We start from the raw sequence: 13,332 nt of genomic DNA, 5'->3' as shown, positions 1-13,332 counted from the left end.
ATTAAGACATACGATTTAATAGAGTTAATTTCAATTTACTATTAAATTATATGGCAACAATTGTTCAATTACATATAAAGACATAAGGCTTAATAGCGTGTTCTCATAAAAAAAATAAAAATAAAAGTGTCCGCACTTGACAATTTCTATATATATAATATTGGAACAAATTAAGGGACACAACTTTCAAACATAAATTTTAAGCCCTTGGATTAGAAAATAATAAAGGGTAAAGATTGAATGATATGAGTCATGGTTTGAGTTTACTTTGAAACAAGTCTAGAAGAATATTTTCACCTGAATAAGGATAGATGATACTGCATGTTAGATTTTACATAAAAATCTAAAGCTTAGACCAGGTGCTTTATTTTCAAACACAAATTTAACACAATTTTTTAGTCATTGGATGATTGGATTTCACCCATTTCAATGATTTATATTGAGATATGAAATTTTCATTTTAAAATAAAATAGTGGGTTTCATTTGCATATTATAATTGTTTCTCTTCTCTCTCTCTCTCCCTTAAATCTCTTTCTCGTTATAAGTTATAACCAATAATAAATTGAGACTTGGAAAAGAGACTAAAAAATTTAAGAAATCAATTTATATATGGGCGAATTTCAACTTATCCTCTATTTATCAATTTACCTTCTAAAAATATGAAAACCTCAACTTACTACTATTTTTGTTCATAAGATTAAAAAAACTTCATCAACGAACTCCTAATTTGTCCTAATCTTTTGAATGAAAATAAAGAATAAAATGAGATTTTCACACTTTTAAAATATAAATTAAATTTTATTATTTTATCTAAAAGATGAAGGGTCTGGCAGCGCAGCTGCTCCTCATGCTTTAATTTAGGGGAATATCCCCTGGAACACCCTAAATTAAAGCACGGGGAGCAGCTGCGATGTGGCAGCGCAACTGCCCCAAACGCTCTCGAAGTAAAGTTTAAGCCAATAATTAAAAGTTTCCAACACCATTTAGAGAAGCTAAACTCACAATAAACAATGAAGAGAATGGTTCCCTTTTATCATCCATAAGCTTCCACCTTATATTTCATAAAAATAAATTGGTGGAATCCCATCAGTGACATGTATTTCATAAAAAATAAACTGGTAGGATCCCGTCAGCGACATGGAAAAAAGAGGAAAAATTAAAAAAAAAAATTACATCGTTACTCTTATGTACAATGGAAAATATAACTAAATCTCACCTATATATCAATCACATAAGTTTTACCCTCTTTCAAAATTGTCACTCTAAAATCAAGTTAAATCTCCTTGTCATTTTTTTTTTAAGACTGATTAATCATTAGATTACTGCATTACACAGATATTTACAATAACTGCTTATTGTAGCAGAGGGGTATTACACTGATATTTACAATCAGATATACATGATTGAGACTTACATTATTACAATGAATTCTATGAAGTACATGCCCAATACAAATAATCCCTCACAGGAGAGGATGTCCATACTCCACTTATATTTCGCAAGGGAGAAGAATATAAAGAATATTTAGCCCCCACAATACTTTTGTGGGGGCTAGAACCGCTGCCCTCACAAGCGGCCAAAAGGAACCATTGATAGAGGCGCGATTTTTTTTCCAAAAGCAAAAAGGAACCATTCTATGGCAAGGATTACTGCCATTAGTTTTTTTTTTTTTGGCCATTAGTTACTGTTGGCAGCCATTTTTTCGAAGCAAAAATTAACTTCCACAAACAATTAAAGCAATAAGCAAATAAAATAGCGTATTGTTTGCTGTTTGTTTTGAGTTTGGTTCTATGCAATTCTAGTTGAATTTCTTAGATGTTAGAACTTTGCGAGATATGGAATTTTTTAGCGGAGGCTACGAGGAGAGAAAAAAAAAAAGAAAAGGAAAATTAAATTAAATACAAAAATAAATGAGGGGAGAAAAAAAATTAAAAGCTGCTAATTAATATTAGGGTAAAAAAATGAAAATAAAAATAAAATATACAAAAACTTGTATTTAATTGATATTAATAAGAAAAAAAGGGTAAATTTATTACAAGACCCAACCATGGTTACAACTTCGGGATGAGGAATCCCAATTCCAATCAAGAACAAGAAGACACAGCCAACCTGTGGCGACACAAGGGACACGAATTGTTATTTTTCAACCACCGGACAATGCAATCGTCGTGATACATATGAGAGCAACCCACGCAACAAGCCTCTGATCCAACTGAGAACTCCTCCAAGCAAATGGCGCAGCAGCAGGACTGCGACTCCTCAATTTTCACCCTCTTCATATTTGTATTTGCTTGTTTGCTTTCATCACGACGACGACTCGGCAACTCTTGACGATGATCAATTAAACCGGGCATAAGGAGCTCCATTTGATCTGCAACAGTCAGCGAATCACTATCCCAAGGTCGCGCCACGAGATTCACCCATTCCGTTAGATTCCAAGTCGCCATCTCCACAACTGAGACAAAAGGTAAAGTTTTTTTTTTGTTTTTTTTTTCCCCTTTCTCTTTCTAACGACAGTATCGAGAGCGAGTTTGTGTGTGTTTGTAAGTGAGTTTGTAGTTGGTGGTGGTTCATTTTGACGGGCGTTTATTTAAGTGTCCCGGTCCACTTAAGAAAAGGAAACCCGGTCCAAACCCGGTCCATTAAAATTTAAGAGAAAAAGAAATTGAAGAATATTTTCTAATTTCTAATCATCGCGCAAGGCGAGATGGAGGAAGAAGAACAACAACAGTTTACTCAGCATCCAGAGTTCCCATGCTCGGACCCCGATAATGCTCCTCAGTCAACTTCTGCCGAACCCACGCGGGATCCCGATAGACTCGAGAGCACCGAACCGAAACCATCCTTCAATCAAAACGACATCGTGAAAGCTCTTGAGGTGGTGGAGAGAGACTCCGTCGCCATTGCCGACAGCTTTTCTTCCCTCTTTGCTTCCCTCCGCCTGGCTCTATCTGAGGTACCTCCACAGACCTCTGCTGAATTCATAAGTTTCAGTATTCTTGTGAATTTTAAAGTTACTTTTCTTTGAATTATTTATTATTATTATTGTTGTTGTTGTTGTTAATATGTAAATTCCTAGGAAAATTTTCTTATATTAGATTCTGGTTCCTCAAGCTTAAATTATATGTTATTTTAGTGATTTTTTTCAAACTTTATATGGCCTTTTTTTTTTCTTTTTTAATTGTTACTAGTTCACGTTCATAGACCTGATTCAGTGGTGCATAATTCTTTGTCCTTTTTCTTTGTGAAATTTAGGACTCGGGCATGTGAAATTTATCTTATAGAGCAATGTGATTATTGTAGGTTACTAGCAGCTCAGTTGATCACATGCAATGCTTTAGTGATGCTGCAGGCCGCCTTCAAGAATCAGGTAAATCGAAACATTTTTATTTAAGCCACAGCTGTTGTGAGAGGAGGGGGAAAAAACCTCTAGCAGTGAAATAAAAATTCATTATCCTTGGTAAATATGACTTTGAGTAATATTTTTGACAAAAATAATAAAGCTGTTATGAGTTTTTTTTTTTATCAAACAACAGTCAGATAAAATCACCTTGGCTTAAGAGTTTACTGAACCCTTCACAACTGTAGCATTTAAGCTACAGCTCCCCATCAACTGTACTGAATGGACCCTTAATGATTCATCAATCCCATAGCCCACAATTTGTTGTAACATAATTAACCAAGCTTAAAATCCCATGACATTTAGAAGCACTACTAATTGTTTAAATCTCTGTACTTATGCTGCAAAATGAGGTGGAAGGGCAGTAGGATTTCTGTATGGGCAGGTCGAAGCAACCTCTTTGGTTTCAGTACTTGTCATGTTTGGGTCGTTCTCTTGCTATTAATTGCATAAACCAGATGCTTGTAACATTTTTTTCATTTGATATGATGATTTTTTAACAAACCTTCCTTGTCCTCATACTTGGCAGTCCTTGATGCAGCAACAAAAGGAAATCATTATATAAATTCATGTCTCAGGTATCTTTCTATTGCAGCTTTTAGTCTTTTATGCAAAATACTCAAGAATTGAAAAATGTTGGAAATAAATGTAGATTTTGGTCCAAAAAGTGAAGTAAGAAATTGCTGAACTGAAGTGATGATGCATATGACAAAGAACTGTGTTTATTTATTTATTTTTAGTGGTTGTCTATAATGCATCCGAATGAGGTCTTGCCTATTACTTTGAGCTGCACTGATGGAGGAAGTTATGTGGTGGAATTGGAATGCTTCATTGATCTTTTCATTGCCATTTGTTTAGTTTCGAATGATCTGATTAACATGTTATTGATCTAATGACTACAAAACCTTAATACATTGTTAAATGATTGCTTTCATATTCCAAAAATAAGGAGCTTTGGGTAATTGCTGTAGCTGACACTTGGAGATTTTAGAGATTCAGAAGTCTTATGTGAAATATAGGTCTGGAGTATTGTCTTATTCTCATAGATATAAGTTGAAGCTACCTTCCAGGAACCATATTTTGGATTTATTTTATCTGATTTATTTCCGAATTTAGACAAATCTACTGGTATTAATTTTGGTGCCATATGCAGATTCTCTCTAAACCATACATCGCCAATTTTCCATTGCTCTTGCAAATATAAGTGTGTGTCTGACTCATGCCATCAGAGAAAATTTTGAGCCACCTAAGATGCTATCAGAGAAAGAAACTATTTTGTAAAGTCTTCTTTGCTATAACAGTGCCAAAGGTCAGACTTGTAAGGCAGAGAAAACCTGCCAGTGTGCAGACTGATAAAATGAATTTTGATTGTAACTTGGTTTATTGGTGACTTTTGCATGCATTTTTTTCCTCAACTTGAATGGGAACCACACACCAGTAGCATGCATACCAAAAGTTTAACTCTTTTTCATGGTTATTACAGCCTGATCTGATCCATCATTCTGATTTCAATTTCAGATTAAATGAGGAAATGAAAGGCATCGACAATCTAGCTGCACAACTGTATCCTTTTCCACTGTACTCGGTGTGTCATATGTGATTTGTTTTACATTGCTCTGGCTCTTTTTCTGCTTCTTTGAGCTGCTAAGGAAGGATCCATTGGTGTATCCTGCTTTATTCTTAAATGGATGTGGGTGGATGAGAAGGTGGCTTATTTGTTGCTATTTCATAAAGATGGCAGAGAAACTCATATTTCATTTTGTTTCTCTCCAGATTTTAAAAATGTTCATCATTGCACCATGTGATACTTTAATTGGCTTATCCCTAATCATTGTGGTATTTTGGTTCCTTAATTCTTGTGAAGAAAATTCCTGAGGAGGAATGTAGATGCTCTGGACACAGCTGTAAACAGACTTGTTCGACCTCTGTAATGTAAGTTACATCAGTAACATAAACTTTTTTTAGCTTAGTATTGATCATGAATTGGTTTTATGCTTTAAGTCTTAATTATTAAGTGCTGGGATGGCCTTTGAAACATTGAGATATTGTGATTTCTGAAGATTGTATATATTTTTGCCTTCAACAAGTAAACTTGCTTTCTGGAGTTAGTTTTTGGCAAACATTGCACGTGATCCAGCATTCTTGAATTGTATTTTAGGACTTGCAATTTCTGCGGTGAGAACTTGTAATATGGATTAAACGCACACATCCAGAAACAATCTGCAATACAAAAGCTGAAGAATTGAAGACCACACCATATATATACACACACACACCACCGAACATTATCAACCACGTTGGCTTTTCTGTAGCAAAGAGAGGGACTTTTGGGGATCCTTTGGCGTTCAAAAGAAAATTTAACCAAGCACCTTTGTCACAACTTCCACAAAGCTCATGTACGAGGGGGAGCTCAGAATCGTTAAATCTCAAAAATTATTAAGTAATAATTTCCCTGAAAGCAATTTAATACGTTTTCTATGTTAATTACAAAAACCAGCAAACTATGCATCGCCGCCAAATATAACAGCAACTGATACTCATTTTTCGAAATTCAATCTCTGTCAACAACTCTTTAAAAACTCTTTAATTGAGTTGGTCACGCATTTCATTATCCCATCGTTTGAGGGTTGAACGTCTTGGGTCTGAGCTTTTTTCTTTTCTTTTTTAATTTTTTAATATATTACTTTGGTTTTAGATTTTAGGGTTGGAGTTTTAATTTTGACACACCACAACAGATTCCGACAAGTATTGGGCTGGGTTTTAGATCCCAGCTTACATGGACACTATTTATCAATATTTATTTTGTGAGTGGTGCTATTGGCACACCACTACTTTCCTTAAAAAACCCCTTTCCTTGCCGCACCCCAAAGTAAATTGATGAATGCAGTGTGATTTGAAACTCTGGTTTATTTCCGAAATTAACCCCCTTCGTCATCTTTAACAAATGAACAACCCCTCCCCCCCCCCCCGGGGGCGGCAACTGCAACAATTTTTTTTTTTTAACTAGCAAATACTTCAAATTGAAATTGAAATGAAATCCACTAGAGTGTCATCAAGTCACTATGATAATAAAAATAAATACACTTTAAAAGCAAAAAAAATAAAATCTAAATATTTAAGTAATTAAAACTCCATAACAACATCTACTCTTCAGCAGCTGATTCACCTCTTTATTTGTTATGCTTCCCACATTCTTTTGATCTTGTGATAGATATAAGAAAATATATTTTTTTGTTGATTTTTTATACTAGCTAACTAGATCGAATTATTATTTTTTTTTTAAATGCGAAGAATAGAAGATTGGATTGAAAACCAGTAGTTGGGGATAAAATTTAAGACTAGAAAAGAAAAAGTTAATCGATTTATTGTAAATTAAATCAATAAGATTAGTTTTGAGAAATGAATGGATACAAATAAATAAGTTCTAAATATAAATATGAAGGATGAGAATTTAAAACCTAAAAAAGGAAAAAAGGGTAAAGTGATGAGGGTAATTTTGGAATTAAAATGTGATTTTTGAGAAGTGATGTATATATAAAAATATTTAAGCGGTGCACTCAGAAAAGGGGTTTTTTTAGGAACTTAGAGGGGTGCCAATAACTCCACTCTTATTTTGTACTCTCTAATATAATATTTAAAAGAAAAAATCGCAATCTCTACGACTCTATTATATTGAAAACAGGTCTAAGGACAACCCGCCATTTTATATACCGTGAGTGAGATTCATGCTTTTTTTTATGAAAAGAATCTCCCATTCCCGATAAGTTAACAATGGTTGAAATTTTATGATGGGAGAGGTTAATTACGAACTAGATTTTGGATGATTGTTGGAATTTTAATTTCATTGTGGAAACAATGTGCAGATTAATCACACCCCACGTACAAATACAATCTTCAATTCGAATTAGTGGAATTGATGATACATAAATTCATTAAGCAGAGAGCCAAATTTATGGGAAATTTACCTATTTTGCCACTTTTACAATATTATTATCAAAATTAGCCACTTAACAGAATGAATTTCTTATCATCATCTCCAAGGCAATAGGGGAAATTTACAAAAATAACCATAAAACTTTTGTTATTTTTATAATTAACCCTCTAAACTTTTTTCTATCAACATTAGCCAAAGACAAGCATTTCTCCCCAAATTACCCTTGTTTACAAACCAAAAGCAACTTTCTTTCTCCCTTTTTATCAAACCAAACGCAACTTTGCACTCTTGAATCATCACCGGTGACGGCAAAAGACAACGGTAAACGCCGACGGCAAACGATAAAAGTGAAATCCGATCATAATTCATCCGAATCCAACACCAATCGGCATCACTGAGTGGTATAAATTATTTTCTGAACTTGCGAGAGAGTTTCAGGGAACTGCAGTCGTGGGTGAATCTGGCGACAGGGTGCCTGTCGCACAAAGCTTCGTGCGACAGGCACCCTGTCGCACATAGCTAGCAGTTGAAGGTTCAGTGATAACTCGATCTCCTCCACACTCCCACCTCCTAATATTGCTCCACACGCCGCACCGCACGTGTGCAACCCACCTTCATTTTTCTTGTATGTTTCATAGGTCATTTCCACATCTGTAGTACCATTCAATTTCCGATCATCATCTCATCACATTGACTACATTGTAGCTCATTGTACTGCCCCTCCACAACACCTTGTGATCCCATGGCGCGTGTCATCTCAACCATCACACGTAAAATCCGACCCGAGTTGTTTCCGGCCGGGTTGTCGGAGCTGGCCAACAACTCCAGCCCAAACGGAAGCATTGCATCCGCCATGAGAAGCTTCGTATTTGGTTTGCATGAATGAACGAGGCTGCATGCATGACATGCAAAGCAGCAGCAGCAACAATGGCTTGTTCGCGGTGGCCCCCGACGAGCTCACAGGCGGCCACACACAGCACGGGTGCCATGTTGACTGGGGCGGCAAAGACAAAATGGCGCATGGGCTCGTAAACTTCTACCCGCTCCTTTACGACGACGGCCTGCCGGAGGTGGGCCCCAATATCCTCATGTATAGACGTCCAATATGCTACAGGAACAGGATGCTAAGATGTATTCTTTATCTGCATTTGCACCTGCATCTTGTTGCGTTACTTGGTTCTGGTTCGTAAAAGCCAAAGCACAAGAAGAGCCAATAGCAGTCGGCAGATATGGTGGCAGCATGGTGTTATATGCATCAAGGTGCAGTTGCAAGTGCAGATGAATGCCATTTTAGCTAGCTATTTGGATTTTGGATTTTGATATTATTATCAACATGATATAAGGAGCAGTTCTGTGACTTAATAAGTATGTTAAAATGGTCTACTTATATTATATATGTTATTTAATCAGCGTTTAGGATGGGAACGAGCTGATCAAGAGATCAAAGTAACCCTAGCTATAGCTAACAGTTGACTAGATCTCTTCATTCACTTGAAACCATTTTGACGAATTGGAAAATGATAGTGATCAATTGTGCGACGGGCGCCTATCTGCGACAGGCGCATGTCGCACATAGCTTCGTGCGACATGCACCTGTCGCACATAGCTTCGTGTTGATTGTCCAACGACTCGCAGCAAGCAACTGCACTGAAACTCTCTCGCAAGTTTAGAAAATAACTTAAACCACTCAGTGGTGCCGATTGGTGTTGGATCCGGATGAATTATGATCAGATTTCACTTTTACCGTTCACCATCGGCGTTTACTGTTGCCTTTTGCCGTCGCCGGTGATGATTCAAGAGTGCAAAGCTGCGTTTGGTTTGATAAAAGGGGAGAAAGAAAGTTACTTTTAGTTTGTAAACAAGGGTAATTTGGGGAGAAAAGCGTGTCTTTGGCTAATGTTGATAGAAAAAAATTTCGAGGATTAATTGTGAAAATAGTAAAAGTTTTATGATTATTTTTGTAAATTTCTCAGGCAATAGAGACCATCGTCCATGAGAGTTAGCCGAGAGCTTTTCAACTCTCACGGGCGATGGAGGACGAGTGTTGGTGAGAGTTATTCAACTCTCCGGGTGATGGCCATCATTGTGCAGGTAATTAGAAGCAAATATTATGGGAAATTTACGAAAATAACCATAAAATTTTTGCTATTTTCACAATTAACCCTCTCAACTTTTTTCTATCAACATTAGCCAAACATACGCTTTTCTCCCCAAATTACCCTTCTTTACAAACGAAAAGAAGCTTGGTGCGACAGGCCCAAGTCTTGGTGCGACAGGCACCTGTCGCACCATGCTTTGGTGCGACAGGCACCTGTCGCACCATGCTTGGTGCGACAGGTTGCCTTCTTCTACCTCAGTATTTATTTGTTTTCGCCAGTCCTTTCGTCTTTGTTCGTCTCTTCTTATTCGTATGTAATATTTTCTTCTACCTCAGATCGAATCTCATCCGACAACCCAAACAACAAAACAAAATCAGCTTTTTAATTCTCCAAAATCCAATTTCGGAATTCAAATTCCCCGGGATTTTCCATTAAAAGCCACGTTGCGAAATGCTAGGCGGGCTGTATGGAGACCTACCTCCACCCTCCGATGAGGACAAACCCACCAACACGACCACCACTATCTAGTCAATTTTCGCGCCACCACAAACCATTCTCAAGCCCCAATCCAAACCCAAAACCACCCAAAATTCTCTCCCGACTAGACCCCATTCCTCACCTGCAATCGCACCTTCCCCCGACGACGTGGTAGCGCTGCCGCAACCGGCATTGGTTGACGTCACTTCGACCGTAATCAAGGAGCACGACCCCGCTAGACCGAACGATTACGAGGATTATAGGAGAGAGAAGAAGAAAAAAGAGGTGGATGCTGAAATTAGTAGAGAACTGGAGAGAAGAAGGCAAGAGGAAGAGGAAAGGGAGATGAGAGAGAGGGGTAATTTGGTCTCAACGGTTCTTTTATGGCTAATGTTGATAGAAATTTGTTTGAGGGGTTAAGATGAAAAAAACAAAAAAATTTATGGTTATTGGTGTAAATTTCCCAAATATTATAATGAGAAATTTATTACATACACTCCATTGTCCATGAGTGTGTGTAACTATTAGCTATTATAATAAGAAATTTTGTTACGTGACTGAATTTGCTAACAATTTTATAAAAGTAATTAGAAATGTAAATTTCTCGAGATTTATCAGTGAAAATGAGAAAAAAAAAAAAAAGACAGAATGAGTTATTAATTAGCATTTACTGCATTTGGTCCAAAACTAGAAATAATTTTTGTTATCCTTATATCATATATTCTCGCAGATCTTTTAGATTCTTTTTTTTTGGGGGGGGGGGGGGGGGGGGGGGGCACTTGTATGGTGGTGGCCCTGGTGGGTACCTAACTTCCTATGTTCGATGCTTTTCTTGGCAAGAAATCAATGATTGACTAATTGTGTTTGTATTTTGAACTCACACCACGAATAATGAACTAAATTATTTTTTATTTAATTAATGGTAAAAAATTATTGTTTCTTTCTTCAACCGAAGGACCACAAGTTCCTAGCTATGGCTAGGGTTTCGTTGTTTATCACAAATATGATAAGAATAGGGTTTAATATATTTTTTTTCCGAAGTTATGGACTAATGGTATCTTAATACTCCCTTCAGCTACATAAATTGAATTGGAACGCTAGAGTCTACATCTCTTGATTCTATATGGTAGATTTTATCAATTGAACTAGTTTAATAGGATTTAATATTCAATTAACAATACGAATTGAGGAATTTTCATTTCTTAGCTTGTTGTCTCAACAAATCAATATATGTAATGTAGAGAAAGAAGGATGTGGATGACACATGCCTTTTTTTTTTTCTCTTGGGTGGTGGGGGGGGGGGGAGGCCGGGAGGGGTTAAGTTTACCATCATTCAATATGTCTACCGTTTTGGGACTTGAGGATGAGGAGTTGTTTGGTTTTATAAATCTTTTATAGAAGATTAATAGGTTTCTTTAGTCGATGCTAATTAGTATGAGTAAATATAATCACTAGAAATTTGTTTTTGATTTCAAACTTTGAATCTCGTGTGTATGACAAGATACAAGATGAATGCTTCTGATCATGCTATAGTCATATGACTAATTAATTTTATCGCAATATAATCATATGACCATATCGTGTTTCTAAAAGATATAAAAGCACCAAACAAAGATTGATCCCACCATCATATTAAATTCGACATAGCATTATTATTAGTGGATCATTATGGAGCAGCAAATTAATGCTAGAAGAGTGAAAAAAATCAGAATAACTTCGCCATTGAAACCGCAAACAAAGAAGTTCACGAGCAAACCAATTAACAACTTATATTGTTAAAAGGGAATGACTACTTTGGGAGTAGTTATGAGATAGAGGGTAAATTATAGCTACATAACTAAAATGATAAATAGTAAAAAATACATTATAATTTTAATTGTGTAGTTATGAAGACGTATTTTATTTTATAGGAATTTCAATATAACCGGACCTTTTAAAATTTATTACAGATCTGACACTCAATTTATTAGAGATTCTTAATTATAAAATTTTATCACGCACGGATTAAGATTCTCTTCTGATCTGATTTCTTCCTGAGTAAAAATATATATGAGTGATTGGTAGTTAATAAATAAATAAAGTAAAAAAATTAAATTATGCACATATATTATCACTCAAAGATAAATGATATAAGATCTTAAAAAATTCAAAGAGTTCAAATTAGGAAAGGTTATTTCTCCGCCACCCATACCGATAAAGTCAATAGAAGCCCCCATCAATAAACTGTTTGACAGGTAGCTAGGTCAGCAATTAATTAAAATTAACAACTCGCCGCAATCAGCCCCAAATTTATTTATTCTATATAATTTTTTTTTTTTGGAAAAAAAGAATTCTACTTGTTTATTAGTGAATGGGGTTTGTTTAAATGTGTGATCAAACAAGAACCACATCCACGTGCTACGTGGGCGTGGCTAGTAGCTACATGCATGGGTGAAGGTTCAGGTTGGAGAGAATGAAGCGCCCAATTGATTTCCATGGATGTAACCTCAGACCTTCAATTATACGTGTATCTTCTTCGGCGTCTTATAATTTTGTGTGTGTGTGTGTGTGTGTGAACTCATGACTTAATTCTATATTTTTATCAATATTGACTCTTTAGTCAGATGTTTAGTTATAAAATTTTGACAAAAAAACATAAAGAGGCTAAAATATCAGGTAGTCATTAATCAATTTATTTTTTATCAAGACATTTTAATCTTTCCTTTTTTTTTTTTTAATCACAATTTTGTAATACAATTTTTTTTCGGGTCAAAATAACATTTTCCTTATTCAATAACTCACACGTGTCGTAAGCTCCAATCACGCTGGGTAAGGTCCAATTGACAGGTGTCATCCACCATCGTCTTTAGAAATGGGTCCAGCTACTTTGCCTAGGTGGTAAAGTAACCCCACTGTTTGTCTTGTAGCGGATTAGCCGTTAGATTGCGAGCAAAAAGATCCAATGACCGATAATTCAAATTTTTTTATTAAAAAAAAAAAGCTCTAATTAATGGGTCACCAGACGAATCTGTTAGTAGGGTAACAAAAAATGAAAGATTTTTTCATCTTTTATAAATGATGTTAAAACTTTGAGGATCCGTAAGAGTAAGGTTATGTTTGGAATTGATGTGTTGTATCTTTAAGAGACGGCTGCTGTGAGGAAAAAAAAATCATAATTATAAAATAAAAATTAATAATATGTAGTAAATATAATTTTGATAAAATTATTAAAGATATATTAAATTTTTTATTATACAAGTAAAAAATTATATCAATATAATTTTTAAATTACAGTAACTAGTCTAAACACTTTAATACTATACATTTTAAACTATAATTACCAAATATCAATACCAAACAAATTTTAAGATACGAAATAAAATAAAGTTTAATTCAAAACATATCATAAATTTTCGAATTAAGTTTGTTGTTTGAGAACGTT

The 13,332-nt window shown here is 35.4% G+C and overlaps 1 protein-coding gene across 3 annotated transcripts; it reads left to right on the top strand.

The window, feature by feature from the left end:
- The first annotated feature begins 2,039 nt into the window (after positions 1-2,039).
- Positions 2,040-5,509, top strand: LOC102607238 (uncharacterized). Of its 3 annotated transcripts, none has more exons than XM_006476499.4 (6): positions 2,040-2,468; positions 2,704-2,957; positions 3,305-3,371; positions 3,931-3,979; positions 4,920-4,964; positions 5,266-5,509. In XM_006476499.4, the coding sequence occupies exons 2-6, from the start codon at positions 2,709-2,711 to the stop codon at positions 5,330-5,332; spliced, it is 477 nt and encodes a 158-aa protein (XP_006476562.2). In that variant the 5' UTR covers positions 2,040-2,468; positions 2,704-2,708; the 3' UTR covers positions 5,333-5,509. The 3 variants fall into 3 exon arrangements, 1 of the variants encoding a protein (XP_006476562.2); XR_001508021.3 differs by adding an exon at positions 4,555-4,710 and having other exon boundaries at positions 2,282-2,957; XR_008053577.1 differs by having other exon boundaries at positions 2,282-2,957; positions 4,920-5,065.
- The last annotated feature ends 7,823 nt before the right edge of the window (positions 5,510-13,332 follow it).

Source organism: Citrus sinensis, chromosome 3 (assembly GCF_022201045.2).
Source record: "Citrus sinensis cultivar Valencia sweet orange chromosome 3, DVS_A1.0, whole genome shotgun sequence".
Classification (NCBI taxonomy): domain Eukaryota; kingdom Viridiplantae; phylum Streptophyta; class Magnoliopsida; order Sapindales; family Rutaceae; genus Citrus; species Citrus sinensis.
The sequence above is the reverse complement of the archived record's forward strand: the minus strand, read 5'-3'. Positions and strand labels throughout refer to the sequence as shown.